At 36.8% G+C, this 26,443-nt stretch overlaps 1 protein-coding gene and 1 long non-coding RNA gene across 6 annotated transcripts in view; one reads left to right on the top strand and one right to left on the bottom strand.

Moving 5' to 3' along the window:
- The first annotated feature begins 221 nt into the window (after positions 1-221).
- The window catches only part of FAM214A (family with sequence similarity 214 member A), an 85,934-nt gene continuing 59,712 nt past the window's right edge, over positions 222-26,443 (top strand). For 3 of the 4 annotated variants that reach the window (XR_003912931.1, XM_029950556.1, XM_029950554.1), the window contains exons 1-2: positions 900-1,200; positions 1,517-1,633. Coding sequence is in view for 3 of the 4 variants with exons in the window: in XM_029950556.1 (XP_029806416.1) it covers positions 1,618-1,633 (16 nt within the window). In the remaining variant the exon portion in view is untranslated. Of the gene's footprint in view, positions 588-899; positions 1,201-1,516; positions 1,634-26,443 lie in introns of those variants that run through there. The other variant, XM_029950555.1, reaches the window with a different exon arrangement.
- LOC115300949 lies at positions 1,198-21,683 on the bottom strand. 2 transcript variants are annotated; one of them, XR_003912933.1, is made up of 5 exons: positions 21,604-21,683; positions 5,993-6,043; positions 4,620-4,770; positions 3,171-3,252; positions 1,198-1,761 (listed from the first exon to the last, which is right to left on the bottom strand). It is a non-coding gene; the product is annotated as an uncharacterized LOC115300949 (long non-coding RNA). The 2 variants fall into 2 exon arrangements; XR_003912932.1 differs by lacking the exon at positions 3,171-3,252.

Here is a 26,443-nt window from a genome sequence, read left to right as displayed (position 1 = left end):
TCGCGAGCCTCCCAGAGTCTGTCGGCCCTTCGCAGCTGCCATTCCCCACGCCTGTGCAGCCTCTGGGCACTTGCACAGAAATCCAGGCCCCAGGGCTATCGGCCCTGGGCGCGCGGGGTGTTGCCATAACAACCGGGCTCCTACAGAGGAGGCCGCCGGGGAGGAAGTGACGAGCGGTGGGTTGGCTGTTGTTAGGACACGTGACCCGGGCAGTGTTTTGACAGGGCAAACAGCAGAGAAAGAACTGGGCGAGCGAGGGGGATCGGGAGCTGGGGCGCCAGAGCTAGAGACAGCGGGCGGGCGAGGAGCTGGCCGAGGCGCGGGGCCAGCGGGCCGGCCGGGGCGACGGGCGGGTGAAGCCCGGGAGCCGCGGGGCTCGGTTGCGAGTCGGGCAGGGGGACGGGCTGAGCGCTGGGAGTGAGGCGAAGCGGCGGCTGCGGCGGGGGTGGATGGCCACAAGGGCGCCGGGGAGCCGCGTCGGGCTTGTAGTCTCGGGCCCCCACGGTCCACTAACGCAGCCCCGGGGACCGCTGCGCGCCACATTTCGCTCTCGCTGGCCCTGCGCCTCTCGGAGCTTCGGGTCTGAGGTGGGAGTGTGATGTGAGCCGCTGGGCGAGCGGCGCAGAGTAGTGCCAAGAGGAGGAGGGTTTGGGACGGGAGAGGAGAGCGAGTTAGTCAGCAGAGGTCGGGCTGAGGGAGCCATGAAAACAACCCTCCGGCGGGGAGAGGGGCTGGCGCGGCGCTCGGTGCGACGAAGCTGAAGGATATCCGGGGCAGCGGAGGGACGGAAGGTGCCCGCAGTGGGCAGGCTGCGCCGAGCGGGGGCCAGCGCTCAGCTGTAAACACCTCTCCTCAGGCCGACCTCAGGCCTGGCCAGTCAGGGCTGGGGGGTTGGTGGGACGGGGGGGGGCGGGCGACCCGGGACAGCCCAGAAGAGTTCGTTTGGGTCTCGGGGCTGGGCGCGAGGAGACGGCTCGCGTTTCTTTCTGACCCTCTTATTGTGTAAACTTGGCCGCGGTTGCCCGAGGAAGGCTAGCCAGAGGGTAATTACCCAGGTGAGGCCCTGCGGGGCGGGCGGGGCTCCTGGCGAGGCGCTAGGGGTCTTGAAGCGTTTCCTGCGCCCTGGCACCTGGACGGAGAGTTTCTCTAACCAGCCACTGCGGAGGTGCCTCTGTTGCCAGCGGCGTTTTTGACGAAGGGGTTAGTTAGCTTGTGTTGCTTGACCATTTTTTTTTTCTTGCCTGTACCTCCAGGTTATAAATAGATCTTTCTTTTGGTTCAGAGACGCTGTGTCAAGGAAGGACACTTTGGCCTGGAGAGCACACGGGCGGGGAAGAGGGGTGCTGGGTCCGGAGGAGATGGGGCAGGCGGGGCACAGAGTTTTGCTTTCTTCAGAGCTGCCGTTGGTTGCTGTCACCGCAGTTAGCGCCAGGAAGAGGCCTGTTCACAGTAGTTTTCTTGCAAGGTTTGGGTGTCAGAGCCAGGCTAGCTTAATTTTATTTCGGTCTCTTTTCAGCATTTTGAAAACTGAGCTGTAGCCACAGAGTCCGCGGCGAGCCTGTTGAAAGAACCTACAAGTGTATTTCGCAGCATCTTGGGTGGAAATTGGATGTGAAAATGAAGCCAGACCGAGGTAAATGACTGACTTCAGTAGGATCTTTTCCCCCCTGTGCCCCATTTTGTAAGTGTTAACCTAATTCTGTGGCAGTATCAATTCTTTGCGTGTTACACATGCCTACTTGTTTCTGTTACAGGTTCCAGCTGGGGAGATAGAGGAGGGCACAAGGAAGACAGATTTAGAATCTAGATGGGAGAAAATATTCTTCAAAAGTATTTGTAAAGTAGTAATTTCAAGAGATACTCTAGTGTAACTCGAAATTATCAGGAGCAGCATTTGTATCCGTTGCCACAATAGTTGACATCTTTTTAGATTCAGGTTTTTTTAGGTAAAGTCAATCTATCTTCACCTTTACAGTTTACAAATATTCAACTTCAGAACTTGGTAAATTGAGAAAACTTAAGACTGAGTTGACAAATAATCATCTATTACTATTATTGCTTTTATTAGCTGATTTTTGTGCTTTAGGCAAACACTAAAAGTTTGCAAAGCAGTCCAGGGCCTTATTTAAGTGTAAGTAAATGTGTTCTTTCTTAACCTGTATTTTCCGGATTTATGAGAATAACATATACTCTGTTTTTCAAGGACTTCAAAGGAATTAAAAACTAATTTGTCAATCTTCTTTTGATTAAGGACAAGGACCAAGTTTAGGAGGTTATTAATATGGTAGTACTTAGGAGTGAAGGCTTTAGAGTTAGATGCAGATTTTTGATTCCAAGGAATATTGTTGGAAGAGGATTGTTGTATTTGGTAGGGAGTTGTAGTAGGGGACCGAGTTGAGACTTTAGGATTGGAAATATAATTTATCTTCAAATAAATTAGATGCTCATTTTTTAAAAGATATGTAATGAAATATTTCCCTATTTTTTCAAGGGTATTCAAAGGCCAGTTTTCTTTCCTAGTTAAGATATGGCTTTGGTAGTGGTGTCTTTTAAAATGCACTAAGAAGAAGTGGAGAAAGCCATACCTGAGTTAGTGGTTTAAAGTAGTTTTACATGTTTGGCTGTTTCTTAAAATCAGCTATGTATGCATGAAATATTAGCAAGTGTATTGTTATTAGCAGGTTGCTTGTGTAGAATGCCAAGTTGAGATTTTTAGAGTGTATCAGTGACTTTGGAAAAATGGTACCAAGATCAGGAATTACATGTCAGAATAAATAAGCAAACGAAATCAAAGTCACTATTTCTTTTGGGATTTTTGTTGTTGTTAAAATTTGCTTTAAGGTTATAGGCAGCTTAAAAAATAATATTGCACACATCTCCATTTTAGCCAAAACTAGTACCAAACACAATAGAATGTTAGTTATATACTGATAGAGATTACCAGGAAAAATAAATACTTTTATTCATTAAGACTCGTAATGTTCTTCTCTTTAAAATTGTAGCTTTCTTTAGCATTATGATGTAAAAATGATAGAAATGCAAGTTTAGTATTGTGATTATGTTTCATCATCATGATATGGGTCCTTAGGCCCATGGCCATAAAGTAGTATCTTTTACTTTGCCAAATAGAATAGAAATACAAACATAAACTTGTCACAAAATGTATTTACCCTTATTCTGTGAGTGTGGTCTTGTCTTTTCTGTTCTATTTTTAAAAACTGCTGTCACAACCCATTGAATTGATTTCTTGACCTGCAGTTGGAAAGGCACATGATGGACAGTACTTAGCTAAATGATAGTAATATTTCATTTTTTTCTACACTGGTATCTAAGAAACTGAGTGAATTCTCTGTATAATTGAAAATTCACTCCTTAAATGCCAAAATATTTTCAACTGTAATCATGATGTGTGGCCAGACCTCTAAAATAGGGCTAGAAAGGCCCTGCAGAGATATTTGAATTCATGAGCTTTTTGAGTTTTTGGTTTGGTTTTGTTTTTGCCTCTAGCTTAAATCATTTCACCTGTTTTGTTTTTTTTGTAAAATCTGATTTTTAAATTCTCATGCTGCCAACAGTCTTTGCTGTTAATATGTTTATTCTTGTCTCCTTTTAATTTCACTGCTTTTAGTGTCTGGGCTAGAGAACTTGGCAACTATACTTACATTGAGTTCTCTATAAATTAAGAGGAAATAGGATAATGCTTCAAATTTCTATGAGAATCTGAGTAAAGTGTGTGAATTTAAGTGTAGAGAGAGACTGAGATATTTGCTTAGCAGGATACAGCTGTGCTTCAGAGAGTTTCTATATAGGTAGTTGGGTGGCTAGTTTAAAAAAAAAAGGTAGTTTGAGTGAGGAACCATAAATATAACAGCTTTAATTCACCTATCTTTTTATGCAGGCTCAAGGTTCTTTTGGGGGGGGTTAAATGGGGTCAGTTTTACAGAGTTTCATATGCTCTTATATAAATCACACCAAAAATATGCACCTAAGATTTCTAGTTTGTTTTATTTGTTTTTTCTTAGATTTCTAGTTTTGCTTTCTTAAAAGTGAAATAAGACCTTGCAGAGCAGTCTGGGGATGGTGTCATTTACACTTAAAAACATTTTAAAATTATAATGTTTCACCTAGTTTTTTATGTGTCTTGGGTATACAGAAATCAACAGGAATTTGTTTCGGAAGGAGAGGGAATATATGTTCATCAAATACGTTCTTTGCAAAGCATTCAGCAGTTTTCCCAGAAATAACCTTTTTTGTACTCATTTCATTTGATTTATACAATACTGAAATAAATTAGTTATTCTAAATAGTGGCATGAATAGCTTTTGAGAACAAACACCAGATTCTAATCAAGTGTACAATTCAACTAGTAGAAGTAGAAATGTGCAAACCACTAGAAAGTACCCTGTTAACAGCTAGTTTGCTTTTATGGAGACTGCGGAAAGCATCGGTCCATCTTGCTCATTGATTAAGGGAAAGTTGGCTAGGAAAGCTTCTGTACTTTCAGATAATTAAGATGTGAAATATAGCCATTGTCCTATATAGTAACAATAGTTCATAGTATTTTAGCAGAGTCCGAGGTAAAAAAAAGAAAAAATTTTAAAAAATTTTTAAGTACTTACATAACATTACTTGGGCAGCTCAGCCGAAGATGAGTCTTTGATGTTATCATTGGCACAGGATTTGGGATCAGACCTGTTTATATCTTTGTTCCTTTCCTTACTAGTTAGGTAATCTTCCATCAAATCATTTAATCCCTGGGAGTCTCAGATTCTGTGTACAATGGGGATAATTCTAATTTCTCATAGTTGTTAGAATGAAATAGGCATTGGTTAACACACAGTAGGTTTTATGTAAGCGGTACCTTTTGTCACGTTAAGACATTGTAGATGCCTAACAGTTGGCCAGTTACAAAAGAATGTTTGAGGAAAGAAAATAATCAATGTGCAATAACCTCATACTGTTCTGTTTTGCATTCATAGTGTTCAATCTGCTAAAGCTAAAGCACATTTAATTGGCTTTTAATATATAGTCATCTGAGAAAATTGAAAAGCTATGAAAGGATGCCTGACATATATGTATAATTTCTTTATACTGTCATTTGTTATAATTATAGCTTATAATGTAGGGGGTGGCATGGGTGGACTAAGCTTCCTGGGAATAGATTTTTAAATCTATTAAATGTGCTAACTGCTGACTAGAGCTGGGTAGGGTAGCTGGGAGGTTCAACAATGTGACTCTATCTTGTACCCATGTAGTAAATTTTGGACCTGGTCCTAGATAGATATTGAATGCCCAATATTAAAAGTCTAAAGCATGGCCTTTGCATAGAAACAACTAAAACACCTTATGATTTTAACATTTAGTAATTATTTGTTTTAGAAATGTCTCATATTTTTGAAGTCCTAAATACGATATTGCATCAAAATCAAAATCTTTTTAATTATAAAGGTAAAAGTTGCTGTGCTTTATGCTTTGATTAGAAAGTTTTTTCCTCAGACATTTCTAAGAGTATCTGACCTCATCTGAGCTTATCAAATGTTATGAAAAATGAAGGCCACCTGTAAGATCTAGTAAATCAATAAATTAATAATTTAAAGTATATTTCAATTCATATTTGAATACACATTATTGGTGATTTATGATTGTTAAATAAACACTATTAGTATGAAACATGTTTCACAAATAAAATACCAAACAGATGCCAAATTCCAAATGGATTTTTTTTTTTTTAAGTTAAAACTGAGAGGAGTGCAATCTTAGTTTTTTCCCTTGTTAGGGATTTGTGTCCCCCCTTCCCAAACTCATGTGTTGAAATCTTCACACTCCATAGTGATGGTGGGTAGGGGGTGGAGCCTTCAAGAGGTGATTAGGTTGTGAGGATGGTGGCCTCATGAATGGCATTAGTGCCCATACAAAAGTGGCGCAAGAAAGTCCTTCTACCATTTGAGGTCATAGTGAAAAGACAGCCATCTATAAGGAAGCCAGCTCTTACCAGACTCTGAATCCACGGGTGCCTCCATCTTGGATTTCCCAGCCTCCAGAACTGTGAGAAATAAGTTGCTGTTTTTTATAAGCCACTTAGTTTATGGTATTTTGTTACAGCAGCCTGAAGAGCTAAGAGACTCTCCCCACTTTTTATTATATTACAAGTTTAGGCTTTAGCCTTAGGGTAACAGTGACTTTTGAACTTAACCTAGGGTATAATGCAACCCTATTAACCTCAAGCAATTCCTTCCTAGGCAACTGAAATAGGAGAAAAGAAATGGTTAGACCTAGAAAAACAATTGGCAAGGGAATAAGTTGGCTTGCTTATTTGCTTAAAATAGCTTATTGTTAGCCAGTGTAAATCAAAGAGTAGAAATGAGAGATTGGAGGAAAAGAAAAATATTGACTAGATTAAGTAGTCTAGATTAATAAACCTTTTATTAAATTCCCAGGTGGAGGTAGTGGCGGTAATGTTAATAACAGGTAACTCTTGTATATATTATGTGCCAGACACTGTTCCAAGTAGTTTATGTGTATAATTCATTTAATCTTCACAGTTGCTCCGGGAAGCAGATGCTTTTGTCATCTTCATTTTATAGATAAATGAATCTGAGTCACAGAGAGAGATTTGGTGAGTTACCCAGGGTCACATAGGTAACAAGAGGGCTAGCTCAGATTTGAAGCAGTCTCAAGTATATACTTTTAATCCTCTGATGTTATAAGATACTGGGACCAAATTGGCTTAAGGAAAACACAAAACAGATCTGGTAAGTATTGTGATCCTGGAAGACTGCTTCTCTTTTCTGCATCTCTGCATTTCACCTTCTTCATCTTTACAATGAGGAAAGTAATAGTATGTTGCTTACGGTTGTTTTCAGGATTAAATAAATGTATTTAATGTTCTGAGAACTGTGGCTGGCACATGGTAAACTTTCATATGTGAACTGCTTTTGTTATTAGACCTACTCTAAGAATTCAGTCATTTAGAGGAGAAAGGAAAGGCGCTAATTCAACTGTACATGTTTTGTATACTCTCTGTGATCTCAAGTCAGAAGTTAACTGCTGGCCTATCATCCATTTACACTGATGGGTCTTGACACATCAGTAGCCGTTAAATAATTGCTGGCTTGATTAAACTTCTGAAATCAAATACTAACAGGATTGACATAGACATTCCCTGTCTGTTTTTGCCAGTTGTCTAGTAAGAAGGAAGTGATTCAGTGGATGGAACACTGTCATTTCTTTGAAGCATAAGAAAAAAGATAATTGGATGGAAGAATTGAGAGGCTAATGTGTGTACAGGGAATGTGACTTAAGAGGTGATTTCCGCTTGAAAAAGTGAAGAAACCTATGAAGACTGAGCATTCTGCATTGTGAACAAATACAGAAAAAAAAATGGTTAAATGAAAAACATTTATATTTATTTACTCTTTTGTTTTCTCAATTTTATATCTAATTATGGGAATATTTTCTCTCATTTGAGGCTGAGGATATTAAAAACAGGTAATATCAAATTTCAGATTCTAATTTAATACTGACTTTTTTTGTAGTTAAAAAAAAAAACCCCAAAATTCTGGTACCTGGAAGCAGTATTTTTCAGTATGTAAACCAATTTGTCAATAGTTAATTCTGTCTTTGTTCAAATGGTTGAAAAATCAGAATAGTTCATTCATTATATTAGACTTTCCTGTTAAACTGAAACAGGATGGACTGGGTAACAATGCCAATACCAAGCCAAAATATTAGACAGTAATCGATGTATGATACCAAAGACAGCAATCATTGGAGCTGAGTTTTCTCATATTTTCCTTTTCATATAAAAGATATTGATCCACTAAAACTATAATAAGGCCTTTTTCACTTTCTCTCCTTGTTCACCATGCCCAGCCCTACTGGTCACCTTTTAGGTTTTTGATTACGATCCAGGGCCTCGCGTAGATTATTCCTTCTGCTTAAAAAGCCTCTCTCTCCCCAGGCATCAAATGGATGGCTCATTGTCATCCTTCTAATCTTGGCTTATATGTCACTTTTCATAGAGGCTTTCTCTGACTTCCCTTATTATATAAAGTGTTCAATTAATGTTAGCTGCTATTATACTTATTAAATTAGACGTGCTTTATTCTGTGTCTCAGCAATCTGTTTTCTTCACAGCATTTACCACATTTTGTAAAGGTTTGTTGGTTTATTATTTGTCTCCACATCTAGATTTTAAGTTCTCTGAGACCAAGCACCTTGTCTCTTGTTCACAGCTGTATTGCCATTGCCTAGCAGACATCCTTGTATAGGGTAGTGCATTCTAGGTGCATAGGAGGTGCTTAATGTATATTTGGTGAAAGAAAGAATGACTAGGGTGTCTCAGTGTTTGTGGAGCAAATAGGAGTATAAGAAGAGGTCAGTCATCACTGACTGTTTTACTCACAGCAACTGGAATTCTGCCAGTTTAGAGATTTCTTTGAATTATTGACTCTTAGGCTGTTATCACAACTTTATGCCCAATTTTGAAAAAATAGATTTAAAATACGTTTGCCCATAACTTACTTAAAGGAAGCATATATTTTTAAATTGACTAAAAATTGAATTGAATTCATTCTCATTGAATTGAAATACAACATTGTAAAATAACAAAGGAGTAGGCAAGGGCTATTTGGTATAGATGGTCCCTTGTTTGTACGTATCTGACTAACCAATGATCCACAGACAGGCATTTGCTGGAAGCTCTCTGCCATCTACCCACCATGCAGAATTCCTTCCTGTTGGCTCTTTCTCTGAGAGATTACATTGGTTGAAGAATTTCAGTTTTATGAGTGCAAGAGGTAGGATAGGTTAATAGGAAAAAGATTCAAAGGATTTAGGGTTTAGGGGCGCCTGGGTGGCTCAGTCGGTTAAGCCTCCGACTTCGGCTCAGGTCAGATCTCACATTCGTGGGTTCAAGCCCCACATCAGGCTCTGTGCTAACAGCTCAGAGCCTGGAGCCTGCTTCCGGTTCTGTGTCTCCTTCTCTCTCTGCCCCTCCCCCTCTCATGCTCTGTCACTCTCTGTATCAAAATAAATAAAACATTAAAAAAAAAAAAGGATTTAGGGTTTAGATTTGGGACCCATTCTGTCACAGTTCTGTGACTTCACTTAACCAGCCAAATAACCTTGAGTGACTTGCACAGCCTATCTGAACTTCATGTCTTTGCGTTCTAACAACATCAGCCTTAAGGACTGTGGGAGAGATGAACTAAGAATCTGTGGTTCAGCACCCTAGCATATGCCTGGTGCAGGATAGGGATTGGTAAGTGTTTTACTTCCAAGGAAAAACAGCTTGAATCATCTGCACTGAGGAGTGTTTTCGTGCTCTTGTGAAGACTAGTCATTACAGGTATAAGAGTTCAATAGATTCTTAATTGTTTGTTATTCTGAAACTTGTATTCTTCAACATATAACTAGAGGAACTCAAAATCAGCATTGAACTACACATATATAATGTGCATGAAATGAGAGAAAAAGTAGATAATTGGAACACACCAACTATTTCTGGGTGATAATACACCACAATGAGCATTTAGAGCAGCGTTGAGGTAAAGAGATTGAGGTGTGGAGGTGGACCCTATTAGTTTGATGGAAAATGTTAAAATGGTGAGATGGTGCCCCAAGTTGTCTCTTTCCTCATTTCAGAATATTACCCAGGATTGATTTAGTGCTTAGAGCCTGGCCATTCCACTTCTTTGAATTTAGACTTGTTTTATAATGTTGCAAGTAATGGCCATTAAAGATTAAGAAATGTTTGGTAGGCTAGCCTGGGAATCTAGTCATAATTCACATTATAAGTAATATTTATTCCAAGTATGACCATTATTTGCACTTAAAAACTTATCCCTTGGGAATGCAACCAATTTATCATTGGAGACTAGCATTTTAAATAAGTATGAAGTTTGCATTTTTTATTTCCCCACCTTAAATATTCTTGAATAAACTAAAAATTTGGTATCAGTAACTGAAATCAGGGGCACATGGGTGGCTCAAGTTGGTTAAGCATTTGACTTTTGATTTCAGCTTAGGTCATGATCTTACAGTCCTTGATTTGGAGCCCCGCATCAGGCTCTGTGCTGACAGCCTGCTTGGGATTGATTGATTGGTTCATTCTCTCTCTCTCTCTCTCTCTCTCTCTCTCTCTCTCTGTCTCTCTCTGTCTCTCTCTCTCCCTCTCCCTCTCCCTCCCCCCCCCCCTTCCCCACCTGTCTCTCTCAAAATAATTAAACTTAAAAAAAAAAAAAACTAAAGCTTACCCTGACATCTAGAAAATTCTTTTAACATTTTTTAATAAAATCAGTTTTTTTGTGTGTGAGGGGGTATCATAGTTTGTCACATTATCTACTAGGTAATTTCTAAATTTATAATAGTAAAACAATGTAATTTTAGCACTTGGTATAGACAAATTGCGTTTTTTAGAGGTGTTCTTATAAGTTAAAGCTCTATATCACATTCTCTGTACTTGATGAAAAGATACTGGTACACAAAAAAGAATTCTGATTTAGTCATTTTGTGGAAGAATTGGCTGTAGAATTTCTTTAAACGTACTACATTGGTTGCTCTATAATTTATATACAATTTGTAAAATATTTAATCCCAAAGAGAAGCTGAATCATACTTCATAATCAAGTGCCTTTTCATAGGTTAATTGTTAACATTTTACCACTTTTATCTCTCTCAATAGGTGGTAGGTGGGTAGATTAGATAGATACAAGGAAGTTTTCATTTTTATTTTTTGTTCTTAAAATTTGAGAGTACGTTATAAACATGACACGTCAACCCTGAGTTATTCAACATGAAACTGACTGGTGTCAGCCTGTGAAAGCTGACTGTACGTTTCTTCCCAACTCTGTATCAAGTTAGTTGCTTGTAATCGACAATAAGTGGCCAATTTTTACAACATGGAAATTGACAGTGCTGCAAACAAGGTGCTTCTTCCTGTGGAGAGCCAGTTAGTCGACATTTACTATCATACCACTGCATATATATCCTAAAAGTAAGACTATACTCCTTCATACCTGCAGTGCATTTATCATACTCCAGAAATCTAACACTGGTACAATGCTAATATCTAATATACATCGTATATTCACATTTCTCAAGTTGTCCCAATATTGTCTTTAATCATGTTGCATTTTAAAGGAAGTAAATCACTTTCTGTTACAGAAAGGGAGTTAGATCCTGATGTTGAACAACATTTAGAAAGGTTTTAGATTATATAATAAGAATAGGTAACAGAATAAGTGAGTGAAAGCATTGGTGTTTGGGAAAAAAATTAGGTCATGTATATAGGACAGTTAAGATTTTAGCAGATTTTTTCTTATTTAGCTTTAAAAAATTACATGGACAGAATAGATTTAAGAGAATAATGAGTACTGATGATATTCTAAGATTTTCTTGACTGAAATGAATTATATTTGAATTGGGGAGGAATTATATTTTTAATCCTAAAGCTTCAGGCTACCTCTCTTACCACATTTTTTTTAGAATACTTGTAAGATTCCTGCAGTCTAGGCACATTAGTCTTTGCTGTTCTTCAGTGACCAGAAGCATGTTAACACCGTGGGGCCTTTGTATTTGCTGTCGCATTCTGGAATACAAGTCTCATGATGCTGGCTGGCCTTTACTGTATTTGACTTTGTGCTCAGTTGTCACCTCCTCAAAGAAGTCTTCCTGACCATCCTATCAAGAAAAGTACAGCTCTTCTATTTTCTCTTTACACTGCATTAATCTTCTTTGTAGTCCTTATCACTGCTTGACCTGACGTTCTATATTATTTATTTACTTATTTGTTTTTCTCCCCAATAGGAATGTAAGCTTCATGAGGGCAGGGACTTAGTGACATTTGTTCACGATTGTGTTTCCCCATGCGTGGACTGGTGCCTGGCATTTAGTAGCTGCTCAATAAATATTTATTATTAAATGAATGTTTGCATGAATTTTAGTATCTTTGTGATGTACCATAAAACTTACTACTGGAAAATTTTATGCATTCTTTTCCTATGATTTGTTAGTCTTGTAAGCCTAAGAATTAACTCTCTAATACCAGTTTTTGTTTATAAATGGGAATATTTATGACCCCTTTCAAGGCTATTAGAAGATCAAATAAAATAACTACACAAACAAAATATTTGATAACTGAATAAATGGTAAAAATGTCTACCAGCAGAGTCTGTAAGAAATAATATCAGCTAGAGTGATTAATTTCATGGCACAGACTGTCCTTGTCAGGGTCCACAGCTCTATTGAGCCTTAAAAGACAGGTATGTTTGGGATAGGTGGAACTTTACAGAGATAGGAGGAGGCCTGGAGGAGAGGACAATCTGAGCAATTAAGGTGTCCAAGAGATAGCAGGTAGACTAAGGGGAGTTGTAGGGATTTCTTAGGTATAAGGAAAATTGAAGTTTCAAATGTCAAGCTAAGGGATTTGAGCTTCATTCACCTGATAGGCACTATTAAGTAGTTTGGTCTGATTAAAGAGAGATTTATGGAAGAATAATTTGGCAGTACATTTCTATTTAATTCATTATAAACTAGCAAAGAATTATTGAATATCTAGCAGTTTGAAAATCAGTTTTTAGCCCTTAAAATTACATTTTGACTTGGTATTATAAAAATTACCTGACATTCATCTCTGTTGGCTAATCTTTTTTTCTTCATCTATTTTCCCTTTGCCACCATTCTTTAATATATGAAGGATTAGTGTTCTCTTTTATAAAAATTTCTGGGAATATTAACATGGTGCACAATTCTGACAAGGCCATAGCTATTGTTGTATGATAATCTTTTGTCAGAGTTAACTACACTATTTATTTTAAAGTAGCTGTGAGTTATAACAAACAAAACAAGATAAAATGGAGGTTTTTCCCTCTCATTTCAGACAGTTGCTGGGAGAGACTTCATAAACTCTGGGATTATAGGCCCTTGTTCCTTCCAACCACACGTGAACTATGAGTACAAAGAGATCTCCACAATACTGATAAGGTTTCCTCCTGTGTTAAGCAGGGAATGGACATGTATCCTACCTGCTACTCAACCAAAATAAATACTTTCACACCAAAGCTTAAAGAAATCTTTTTGGCCGTAGGAGGGATTTGTTCAGTGTATTGTGATGGAGCACAAAGCAGGAAATCTTAGATCTCTTCATTTATAACTTCTTAAAAATTGTTTGGGATGTGTTCTTAAGTTGGTATTCTCATTCAGAAATTGGAATAAGGAAAATAAATACCTATGCCTTTGAGGAAGTGTATTCAAGTCTTAGTAATTACTGTGTCGATTAAATGCTGGTCCAGAGGCATATATAACAACCCTGACCTTGTTTTTTCTGGTAGCTTATATTGCAGAGTTCAGGCATCTGCCAGAGAACTCTGAATAGCTAACAATGAAAAAAATCCTTAGGTTACATTGTGGCACAGATTAAATTCCATTACAAAGAGCGTGGGACATTAAAATCCTTTTGTTATTCTGAAGTTACTCTGAAAATCATGCTATTGCTAGAAATCACAGTTGGAAAGGTGTTTAGAAAGTGTGAGTCTCTTTGATTTTCATAGTTAAGAAAACCTAAGACCCAGAGAAGTAACCTGTCCAGCTATTAGAGTAAAACTCAAATTTCCACTAGCCAGTCCAGTGTTTCTATATTTCTGTCTCTAGCAAGAGCACAATTGTCTCTAGGTTCTACACCAGAAATGACATAATGATTATTCAGCCTTCATAAGGGAACTTGATTATATTATAGCATTGTTTTACAAATAAAATATACCTTCCTTCAGAAGAAAGCCAAATGATAATAGACTGGAAGTGAAAGGTATATTTCATCCTTGAAACAGGATGTTAAAAAGTATAATAAAATTAAGAATTGGAGAAAAAATCTAAAATTTAAAAATCAAGAATTTGGAGAGCCTGGGTAGCTTAGTTGTCAAAGTATTTGATTCTTAATTTTGGCTCAGGTCATAATCACAGGGTTCAGGAACTCAGTTCATGAGTTTGAGCCCAACGCAAGGCTCTGCAGAGACTGCTTCAGATTCTCTCTGCCTCTTCACTGCTCACGCTCATGCACTCTCAAACTAAAACTTTAAAAATAAATAAAAATTGAGAATTAGTGTAAGCTTAGTATTTAGAAACACAAAGAAAAATCTCTTTAATTTGTCATATGAAAAACAGGGTTAAGTACTTAAATGAGGTAATCCATGTAAAGTGCTTAGAATAGTATTTGATTCTGAAGAAATAAGATGTTACCTATTATTAAGGTATTAACATTTCTTCAACAAGTAAGATAAGTACATATTCTGAAGGAAACTTAGAAAGGCTAAGAGGTGGCTTAACCGAGGGAAGGGTAAAGCCCCTTTGTTCAGGATGATTAGGTAAGGCCTCTCTAAGAAAGTTGAGTGAGGATAAGAAGGAGTCAGCTATGTAAGGGTTGAGGGAAAGAACATTCCAGGCCAAGGGAGTATGTGCAATAGTATGTGCAATAGTCTTGAATTTATCAAGAGCCTGGCACACTTTAGGAACTGAGGTAAGAACAGACCATATACCATAATTTGTATTTCCTTCATCTGCTCTCTTTAGATTATCCCCTTTATTAGAATATTTGTTCTCCAAGGACTGGGACACATCTGACTTCTTCACTCACTTGTAACAGTGGTTGGTATGGAGTTGGCATTTATTAGACAGTTGAAAAAACATTTAAGTGCCTATTGCATGCATAATCACCATCAGTGCCTTATGGCTGAGGATTTGATGTTTCTCCTTTCAGACAAATATAAGTTAGGATGCAGTGAGTTGCACATGGTGACTTCTTTTTTTAAAAGAGCATCTGAAAAACTGATATGCAATTGTCAAGTATTTCAAATATAAAAATATAAATTTTACATTTTGATCAGTGAGTTTCATGGAATAAAAAAATAATTTGAGTTAACCATTTTATATTTCTATTTAACTGTGATGTGAAGTTCAGATTTTCTTAGGGGATAGAATGGAAATAGTCCTGGCTTATGGAAATAGTCCTGGTTTATGCCTATTACCTCTGTGCCCAATCCTCTTTCATTGTCGTCTTTCATTCTAAATGCATCATGGTTTGGACAAAGAATTTTATGGTCACCCTAATTATTAGTCATTTTGCTGTACTGCTAGAGCACTCTATAACTCCTATTTCTTTCTGTATTAAAATAGTTTAAATATAGCTTGAGGTAGACAATTTGCCCCAGCTATGCTCTATAGGAGAGTACATACAATATTTTATAATTTATGTGGACAACGTGCTATTGATAACATGGAATGCTTGCTTTGATTTAGTACAAAACACAGACTTTGTTTCAGACATGATTGATTTCTAAGCTAATTTTACAAAAGTGCACATATTTTAACAAAATATCCTTTTTATTCAAAGTCATCTGAATTCTTATGAACGATGCCTTCTGCAATAAATATTAATGGTTACATAAAATACTGGTAAAATGATTTATCATTTTTAGAATTTACTTTTATATGTAGTAACACTTTAGACATTTGTATTCCTTTCCCTCTCCTCTCTAGGACAAATATTCATTGAGCACTGGGCTGGAAATGCAATAATGAGTAAGAACTAACCTGGTCTCTGGCCTCTGGAATTTGTGGTCTTTTCTGAGTTTTTTTTTTCTTGAGTCAACAGACAAATCAGAACTAGAGGTTACCCTGTGCTGTATTGAAAGAGTCTCAGGTGGGGAGTAGGGGGAGTGGCCCAGTGGAAGGACATATTAGATGGCCTGCACAGATCAGATCTGCAGAACTCCTACATAACACTACCCTCTTCTATTTATAGTGATCTCAAATATTTTCTGAGTATAGGGTGTGTGTGCGGGGGCGGGGGGGGGGAATTCTGTTTATTTAGGAGAATGAAGAATGGAAATTTATTTCTCAGTAAATTTAAGTTTCACTTGAGGTGCTCAGTTCATGAGACCTTATTGATTTTGCCCTCTAGGCAATGCAGCTAAAACCTTCCTGTCTAAAAGATTATAAACTGTTGAGGTAGTCAATGATAAGTACTTTCCACTGGCTTTATGGGTGACAAAATTGTATAAACAAAAATAATATTGACAATGAATAGCTTTGACAGATTGATTGTGGCATTTAAATTTGGAAAAAGAAAACTGTCCACAAAAAGGCATATGCAGTAAGTTACAGAATTTGTACATTTTTCATCTTTTAAAGATCTATAAACGTGTGTCTCTACTAGTGTATTGTCACCCTTCGTAAAGAAGGGTTTATAGAACTGAATTGTGGCAACATGTGAAGTGTGTGAATTTTGGTTGTAATAAATCTCCAGTAACTGCCTTTTTAAAAAAAATTTATTTATTTTGAGACCTCACACACATGCAGGAGGGGCAGAGAGAAGATCCCAAGTGGGTGCTGCTCTGTCAACATAGAGCCCCATGCAGGGCTCAATCCCATAAACCCTGAGATCATGACCTGAGCCTAGGTTAAGAGTCAGTCACTTAACCAACTGAGCCACCCAGTTGCCCCTACTTCTTTTTTAAACTTTATGTAGTAAAATAAAACAATATCAGCCTTTAATACGTGCTTCCAAAGTCTATGTTGGTTGAATATAAGGTTGAACCAAATACCTATTTGGGGACATGGCAGGGGATGACAGCAATTGAGAGACATTATCACATGGAGCAGTGGCTTTAAAATTTTTGTCAGCCCACAGTTAAAAAGATAATTGATTCTGCTGCTCCATCCCAACACTCCCTCCCCCAAATCAAAGTCAATACTTGCAGGGCTAATGCTAATGTTTTCTTTTTCCTATTTTATTTAAAAAGAAAGTAATAGTTCCAACCACTTAAATTAATTTGATAGCACATTTCATCCTACAGATTGTTACAGCATTTAGGAGAATTACAAAGACCAGTGTTCAAGTTCTAGTTTTGTCAACTGCTCTGTGTAACCTTGATCAAATTACTTAACTTCTCTTGAGTTTCAATTTCTTAGTTAAAATTGAGGTAATAAAAGTATTCATTTCATGGGTTTTTTATAATGATATAACTGAAGAGAGCAATTGTGCCAGATTTTTTTTTAATGTTTATTTTTGAGAGGGAAAGGGACAGAGCATGAGCAGGAGAGGGGCAGAGAGACAAGGAGACAAAGAATACGAAGGAGAACTGGAACCCACAAACCCGGGAGATCATGACCTAAGCCAAAGTTGGATGCTTAACTAGCTGAGCCACCCAGGCACCTCTGTGTCAGGTATTTAATAAGCACATAATTCATGGCTATTTTGATTGTCTCCAAAGTTTGCAAGCTTAGGGAATTGAGAGTAAATATAATGGTGAATTTTATTCAGAGAAAAATTAGTCAGTTTTAGATAGGTTAGAATTTGAGGTGTTATAGGTAGCCAGAGAGTTTAGTCCTATTATTTGGAAACAAGACTCTATGAAATGGTCTGAAGTTAGCAAATTTTTTAAAGATCCAGCAGAGTACTAGAGCTTTGGGGACTTAACAACTGAGTCTTACTTAAAGCTACACGAGGTCTACTTAATTTTACAGCTGTTTAATTTTACCAGATTTCTGCTAACATTCTCCAGAATTTGAAATGCAGAATCTGTCATTTGTATGACTATTGGCATAATTAGTAGAGGTAGAGACATGTACCATTGATAGGTAGTTGTGGAAAAAGAAAGCAAAGGACTTGGAATTAAACCTGGGTTAGGTGATTCAACTAGGTAGGTAACCCACCAGCTTCCTTAATCTTTATGGTTGAATTTCTTTATTTACAAAATATTCTCATTTCACAAAATTAGATTGTCAGAGGGACAAATAAGTGTAAGATCCATTATTTTCCAGGGAAATAGTTTTAGTAAACATCATTTTTAGCAGAATAAAAAAATTCATGATGGCTCTAGATTTTAAGGCTGTATCAAGCATACCATTCTTTATAATATAATATCAGGACTGGAACTTGTCTTTAAGAAGTATGGGTATAGGTAAAGGGGAACCCATATACATCCTGGCACATGTTTTATGTAATAATGATGGTTTTAATTTATAAAGAGTACCTTAGAATATTAAAATTCATTCTTGTACCTGATTTTGATATTTACTATATCTAACTAGTGTATGTACAAGATGTTATTAGACAAAGTGTTTGTCCAGGAGCTTAGATTATAAATAACCCCTGTTCTAGCTCATTTTATACAATATAGTTTAAATGATGCCAAAAAAACAGGCTAGAACATTTTCTTCTCTCCAAGATCTGAGATTTTGTAAACAAGGCTCTGCTCCTAGAGCTAATCTAGGTCATGATAACCCCAAATCTTTTGAAGGAGGAGAAACCCAATTCAGTTTCTAGGTACTTTTTAATATTTTAATTTTAAGAAATGTTTTAGCTCTTAAAAACACAGTATTTATGGATTGCTGTTTGGCCACTTAGGTTTTTCGTACCATTTCATAATGAATACAAATCACAGGGTAATCATTTTTCATTTTGGCAATAATGATGGCTAGAAATCTCTGTGTGAGTGGAAATTAATATAACTTATTATGGCTTAATTTATCCCAGTACTGATCTAACATTAAAACATTTTGTTTCTGGGGGTGCCGGGTGGCTCGGTCGGCTAAGCCTCTGGCTTCGGCTCAGGTCAGATCTCACGTTCGTGGGTTCGAGCCCCGCGTCAGGCTCTGTGCTGACAGCTACCTCAGAGCCTGGAGCCTGTTTCTGGTTCTGTGTCTCCTCCTCTCTCTGCCCCTCCCCCTCTCATGCTCTGCATCTCTCTGTATAAGAAATAAATAAAAAATTATTTTAAAAAAAAGCATTTTGTTTTTGTATAAAAACTGATTTAGTGAGAAAAACCCATAAATTTCCACAAGTGTTAACAATGTTAAGTTTTAGCTATTGCTTAGTCTTCATTGCAAATTAGTTATTGAGTTGTGAAATCTGTTGTTAAATGTTTATTTAACATTTGTTAAAGGACATTTGAGAAAGTTTAAGAATAGTAGTGTCATAAATCTTGCTTTAGTAGTCAAAGCAAGTGATTTTTAGTCTTGATTACTAAAGCAAGATTTAAATTTTATCCTTATTGTTACTAATGTGGTATACTAGTAATGTGTTGTCCTTTATTTGTGTGTGTGTCTGTGTGTGTGTACACTTGCCCTCCACTAACATCCTGTAGACCTGATATCTGCAAAGCAACAGAGGAAACTTAAATTGCTTGAGAGCCAAGTACTGGGCTAGGTGATTTAGAATTCTTAAATTATTATTCCCACCTTACAGATGAGGAAATAGACTTAGGTCAAATAATGTGATAGCACAGCTTGTTAAGGAGAAAGATCTCGAGCTCATAGAGTCTCTGACTCTTTTGCATTTTATCTTGCTGCTTTAAAGGATCATTCCATTAATGAGGTTGATTTTTGTGCAGTCATGTTAGTTCACACTGCCCTTCCCTAGAAGATCACCAGGGAAGATGATATTCTAATTTTGTAGAATGTTGCTGTTTTCAAAATAATTTTATCCTATCTTATTTGATCCTAACAACAAATCAACATTTCAGGTAAAATAGAAAATAAAAAATGATTCCTGACTTAGAAATGAGCAATTTCAGGAGTACTTAAGATCACAAAGCTGATTAGAGGTAGAGCTTAAACTACAACCTACATCTGTGGTTCCTGGTCATTGTTCTTTTCTACCTCTTTTACTTTCTCTGGATCATGTATATGATCTATGATCATAAAGTAGTGAAGTTTTATAGATTGAATCTTTTATTGTGTCTCCATGTAGTGATCACACAATAGCTATAGCCTGGCTCCTTGTTTAGCAGTCAAATCATGTTTTCCTACAGTATAAGTGGTCTATCCATTGACAGATTCAGGGTGTAATGGGGGTGTAACAGTGCTTATTGAATGAGTAGTAAATGGAAAATGGTAACTTGAGATTTCTGTAATTACACTTTATTCTTGCATGATGCCATATTTGCCTTATGGAAATATATATAAGAATGGAAATGTATATAAGAGAGGAATTGGTTTTTTAAATGTTTTATTTATTTTTGAGAGTGAGCAAGGGAAGGGGAGGGGCAGAGAGGGGGACATAAGATCTGAAGCAGGCTCTACACTGATAGCAGTGAGCCCGATGTGGGCTTAAACCCAGGAACCATGAGATCATGACCTAGCATGAGGTCAGACACTCAACTAACTGACTAAGCCACCCAAGTGCCCCATAAGAAAGGAATTGTTAAGGGAAGTATAGCAGTGGTTAAGAGCATGCGTGTTAGATTCAGGAAGACCTAAACTTGAATCCTGGCTTTGCCCACTTAATTCTAGTTACTTGGGCAAGTAGCAGGCCAGTTTCCTCATTTTTGGAGATAGTACGTACCACAGGGTCAAAGGTGACAGGTATGTAGAGACTAACACCATGCCTGGTCCATGGGCCTACACATAGAGAAACTACTGAATCATTATCTTTAATAAATTCTTTTTTTCCCCTACTAGCAGTATATCTTTTAGCTTAGAAAATATCTAAGCTAGCATGATTATCTCTGAACTTTCTTAAAAGTAAATAGTTACCCATTATTTCTGCTAACAGAGGGCATAGTGACCTGAAATCATTGATGTTGGAATTTTTCTACTTTATATTTAAAATATGTAGTTGAAAAATAATGGAAGATCTCCTTTTGAATTTATTTCCTTCTATTAGGATAATATAAGCACTTTGTATCTCTTGAACTGTCCATTTGTAGAGCACAAATATGACAATGATATGTGAGTTGCAGGCAGAAAAGGGAGCTGTTCACGGTTGGGTGTTGCAAATTGAGAACCTGGAAGTAGCACTTACTACAGAATTTTATATTATTCAGATTCTTGTAGACTGTTGAGACCTACAGAGTAGTAACATGCCATTCTTTTATAGCACACCCATTTATAGTTTTGTGTACTAAGATAAACAAAAGCAGGGAAAAGCAAGCATTCTTCAAAGTGCCATTTTGAAATTTATTGGAAAACTGGCACCACAGAAGAAACATTTCATTAAATCTCTTTGTTGGATTTTGCTTTTTAAGGTGGCATGTGTCTTGTACATTTTATTCATTTCTAATTACGTGATTATGACAAAATCCAATATTTTTATGTTTTCTTTGTATGTTAATAGTTTCAGATTATAGTGGATACCATTAGCCTTTACTTTAAAAGTATTGAGGAAATACTCAAATAATTTAGGGATTATGTATTATTTTTCCTTTTTGGAGAGTGGGAGAGGTTAGTTTTAAATCATAAAGTTATTCATTCAGAAATTTAAAAAATTTCCTTTGACTTTTAGATGTCTGACTTTGACTTGAGTAAATAAACTTTTAGAACTGATTTTATTGGAACAATGCAGATAATGATTCTTGTTCTATTTACCCCCCATGGTTGTGAAATCAAATCAAACCAAGTATCATATGAGATAGAAATCAGGCCTGGTCCTATTTCAGGCTTTGATTCCATTTTATAAGTAAGAAAACAGAAGCTCAGAGCAGCTTAGTAAATTGTATAGGGTATTACTATTTATAAATGACAGTTTCATGTTTTCTACCCACATTGGTTGGCCTGACTCCAAACTTCTTGCTCTCTACTATGCCGTTCTTTGTCTGAGTCACTTACCTCACAAGCTTCTTATGCTTCCAAACATTTCTTGTTATTTTCTCAGAGGACTTAGCAGCTCGCCCTCTGGCTACTTGTGGAGCCAAAGATCAGGTTCTTTCTTTATGCTGAGGTAATAATGACATTTAACCCTCACAGGTTGTGTACTTTGTACTCTTACTTGTATACTATAAAACTCCAGGGATCCTAGAAGCTTTTTCAGGGGTGAAATCTTATGGACTCTGGGGCTGATTTGAAACTGCTGCGTTGTTTGTGGCCTCTCATTTATAAATAGCCTCACATTGCTCATGGAGTGCTTTAATAGAGCCAACATTTCCATCAGCTTCTGCTCCCCACCCCCGAGATACTCCAGATAAACAAAGATTTGAGTGATCAACCGTGTGCTACTCCTGTGGCTTCTGCTTTCTGCCACAAACCTCTTTTGATAAAAATCCTAAAGCCCCCATTAACAATTATTTTACTGGAAGAATGTAAATAGAGTTTAATTGCTTTAAAGGTTTAAAAAACACTATCCTAGTTTATGTAATGTTCAGGGGAAATATTTCCTAAATGGGAATTTTATGTCCTTCATACCTGTTTCTCTCTTACCATGGGCACTAACTCCCCCAAAACATCTTTGTAAGGTGGGGAGTTTGAGGAGATGGATTGGATTGATAACATTGAATCCCAGTACTTGAAACCTGAAGAAAATATACTATGCCTTCAGTGTCTCCAGATAATTTTATGATAAAAATAAATGAATTCAGGCTAAATGTCCTTGTTACTTTTTGTAAAAAGAGGTGTTTTAATGCAAATACTTAGTTAAATCCTTATTGTTGTGAGAGTTTGCTTAGAAACTATTAGATCTTTTTCTAATTTCTTAAACTCAGTTTTTCTTATCCTCTTGAAAGACACTGCATTCATTTGAGGGGGCTACTTTATGCCCTATCCCATTTTAACTAATAGATTGTGCTTTGTTAGGGATTTGTGAAGCTTGTTGTAAAATAATTCTTTGTTCTAGGTAGATGGAGGCTGATGTTTTATTCTAATTGTTATAAATCTTTATATTTCTGTGTTTTCAGAGGGTTTCTCTTGGTATAGAACCTGATTTACTTGAAGTGTGAAATAATAAATTGATTCCCTCCACTACCCTTCTTTGTCCTTTTATGTGAAATACTGAAATAAATGTTTGCCTTACAAACTCCTCTTTTAAAAACACCCAGAGACACACATTTTAGGGGTGTATGCTAGAATGCTTTTATCATTATTGTTCTACTCTTCTTTCCTTTCAAGTTGCCTAAACACAGCTGAGTTGGTAAGAAGAGCAAAGACAACATGATAGTGCTGCCAAGTAGACAGGAAGCTGTAGTGGACCTAGCAGGCAGGGGCGGCTGAGCACACCCTCCATCCAATCAGCTGTGAGTGCTGTTGCTATGTGCACTCTTACTCTGCTGCCTTTGTGGAAAACCTTACACAGAGGGAAGCGGAATCAGCACCCACCGCTGAACATTTGTTTTAACCACTGCAGACATCTGGATCCCTCAGTTACTGACTGTGTAGCTATTGACAGCCAGAAGGCAACTTCTTTTATACAAGGATTCCAGTATGGTTTTCAGTGGAAACAAAGGGCTTCACAGAGAAGGTGTGTAACGAAGTGTTTTTAACGGCTTTATTTTTGAACTTTCAATTTTCTGTAGCTGTTGACCAGTTGTGTTTGCTATGCATAGATTTGTAATAGATCTAGAAAAATTTTACTTTGAAAAACATTGAACTTAGAGAATTTTCTTTAGCTTCGTATTTTCTTTGAACAGCATTGCTTAAAAGATTATTAAAATGCTGATCTGAACAATGAGTAGGAAGAAAAGAAACCAAAATACAATGTGTTCACTTTAAGCGGGGGGAATGTGATAAAAATGAGAATACTGGGAAAGAGAATGGGGGGTTAGCCAGAAGCATTAACTGTATTTGGGAGCAGCGTTTTTTTTTTTTTTAAATAAAAGCCCCTACGGAGAATGTATTTAAAGTAAGTTACATATTTTGAACTGAATTCATTGTTTCTGAATTTGACACAGATTATCAGAATTTAGCCTAGTGAGAATTTTGGCATAGTTTAGGAAATTGACTGCTATCTTTTTATAAAGGATTTCTGAAGATACTACCTCAAATTGTATAGTCTTGCCATTATTTGCTCTGTTGACTATTTCTGTGCAGTTCAGATAAAAGATAGTCATATTAACCACTAGCAAAGTCAGTATCATGTTCTATTAAATGTCCAAATGGAAAGTGGAAAAATAAGGGATGTTGAAGACAACATACCACAAATGGTTAAGATATATTTTAAAATTAGAGCAAGTCTCTTAGGTGTAATATTTCTATATCTGTCTTAGTTAATGCTGCAAATATAGTAAAAATCTTATTAAATTAAACTTCACTGATTCAATATTTATAATAATTGAACAGACTATGCGTTACAATTTGGTATTATAAGATCTGGAAAAAACCAGTTTATCCAATTGATTGGTTACATGAAAGCTTTATCTTAGATAAACAAATGTTGTTTTTTTTTCTTTTTTACATATTCTCATATAGAGTTTACACAGTTGATTTAGCTTATGATTCTTTAAAATTAAAGCAGGAAACTAGCATATTACCCATTTATGAACAGTTTTCTTTTGCTTATTCATTTTCACCTGGTTGTGTAACCGGCTCCTTTTTAATTCACTCAGTGATTTATGTATGATGAATAAAATGGGTATAATATAAGTTTAATATAAATATAATTAATATACTATATTAATATTAATTGATATTAGAGCTTTATTTCTCATCTCTACAGGGATTGATTTTGTTGTTACTCTTTTCAGGAGGTGCCTGTTATTAAGTAAATTTAGCAGTCAATGTTAGCATAATTTGATAAGTGAGAAGAGAGAGTTCTTTTCAAAGAAAAGAATATAGCTCATGCTTTGGTGCCCATCACTGATCATTTTTAATGATACATATATTTGTATTAAGTTAAAGGCTTCAAGTAATAGATGCAAATGTATAAGATGAATTTTCCTTAAACATTAAAATGTTTCACACAAACCTGCATGTTGCTGAACTTGAAAAAAAAAATAACCTCTGGCATTTCTTAGTTTTTTCATTTTGTTAGGTATAGCCCCAAACTTGAACTTGATGAGAGATATCATAAAAATTATAGAAAAATGGGGGCACCTGGCTGGCTTACTTGGAAGAGTATGTGACTTAATCTTGCGGTCTTGCATTCAAGCCCCATGTTGGGTATAGAGATAACTTAAAAACTTTAGAAAAAAAAAATTTTTTAATTTTTGAGAGACAGAGCGCGAGCAGGAGAGGGCCAGAGAGAGAGAGAGAGAGAGAGAGAGAGAGAGAGAGAGAGACAGAATCCGAAGTAGGCTCCAGGCTCTGAGTTAGCTGTCAGCACAGAGCCCAACGCAGGGCTCGAACCCACGACTGTGAGATCATGACCTGAGCCAAAGCTGGATGTTTAACCGACTGAGCCACCCAGGTGCCCCTAAATAAAAACTTTTTTAAAATTGTAGCAAAATAAAGAAAGCTATTATATTCTTTGATCTTGGTAGTCCCCACAATATAAAGCACTCATGTACAGAAGAAGAACTGTGAGGGGGCCAGAGGTTGGGAGGCAGAGGATGATGAGAACCCAGGTTCATTAAATATAACTCTTAACCACATGGGAGCCATTCTAGTTGTTTCTGTTTTCTAGAGGTATCATTCGCATCAGTTACTAGTTTTGTTTCTTAACTATAGAACTATGAAAACTAAAGTTCTCCTTGAATTGATTTGCTATCTTTTCCTCTTGGTTTATTTCTTGGGAAGTAGCAGGCTAGTGTCATTCATGTGCTGTAAAAGATAAAGGAATCTAATATTGGCAAGAAATCTGGGTCTCCATGCTGTGTCACACAAAAGCGTTACCACTGTGTTGCAGGAAGAATAGTCTGGGCAGACCCTCAAATTTTATTCCTGGGCTCAGCACCAAAGATGTTTTTTATACTGGAACATCTGAAAGTTTCTGTCTAGTATCAAAACCTCAGAGTAATAACTGATGTTTATAGTCTAGGCAAATATAGTAACATTGCTAGGAAGGTTCAACTCTTTGAATGTATTTATTATTTGACAATAGAATTTTCGTTGTCTTATTCTATGTCAAATCTTTAAACTGGCTATAATAGTTATATAAAAAAATAATTCACTTATTTTTTTAAAAAGTTAATTACCAAGTTGGTTTTCATATAACACCCAGTGCTCTTCCTTGCAAGTGCCCCCCTCTCCACGACAATCACCTCCTTCCTCTTTCCCCCTCCTTACTCAGCCCTCAGTTTGAATGGATCAGGAGGATGTGGAATGGAATGGAATGGAGTATTACATGGCAATGAGAAAGAATGAATTATGGCCATTTGTAGCAGAATAGATGGACCTGGAGGGAATCATGCTAAGTGAAGTAAGTCAGGCAGAGATGGAAAGATACCATATGTTTTCACTGATAGGTCTAGCAGGAGAAATAGTTCACTTCTTGAAAATAGTGATTTTTTTTTTGTCTTGGCCACTTGACAAAGAATAAGAAATAGAAGTACTAATATTTATTAGATACAATGATATAACTGATTTTATTTCAAATAAAGTTGTTTTATTTTGAAATCACCAGGCAGTAATATTTAAATAGTGTTCCATGTACAGTTATTCAAAAAGTTCTGTGATTTAAAACCTCAGAAAGGGGTAACAGTATGAGTTTTCTTTTTTCTCCAGGTCTTCTGTAAAATTTTTTTTCTTGTTCCTACTTCAAATATTACCCAAATGTTTGATTCCTGTATATGTGCATAAGTGC

Source organism: Suricata suricatta, chromosome 9 (assembly GCF_006229205.1).
Source record: "Suricata suricatta isolate VVHF042 chromosome 9, meerkat_22Aug2017_6uvM2_HiC, whole genome shotgun sequence".
NCBI classification, from domain to species: Eukaryota; Metazoa; Chordata; class Mammalia; order Carnivora; family Herpestidae; genus Suricata; species Suricata suricatta.
This window is presented reverse-complemented; position numbering and strand designations above follow the sequence as displayed.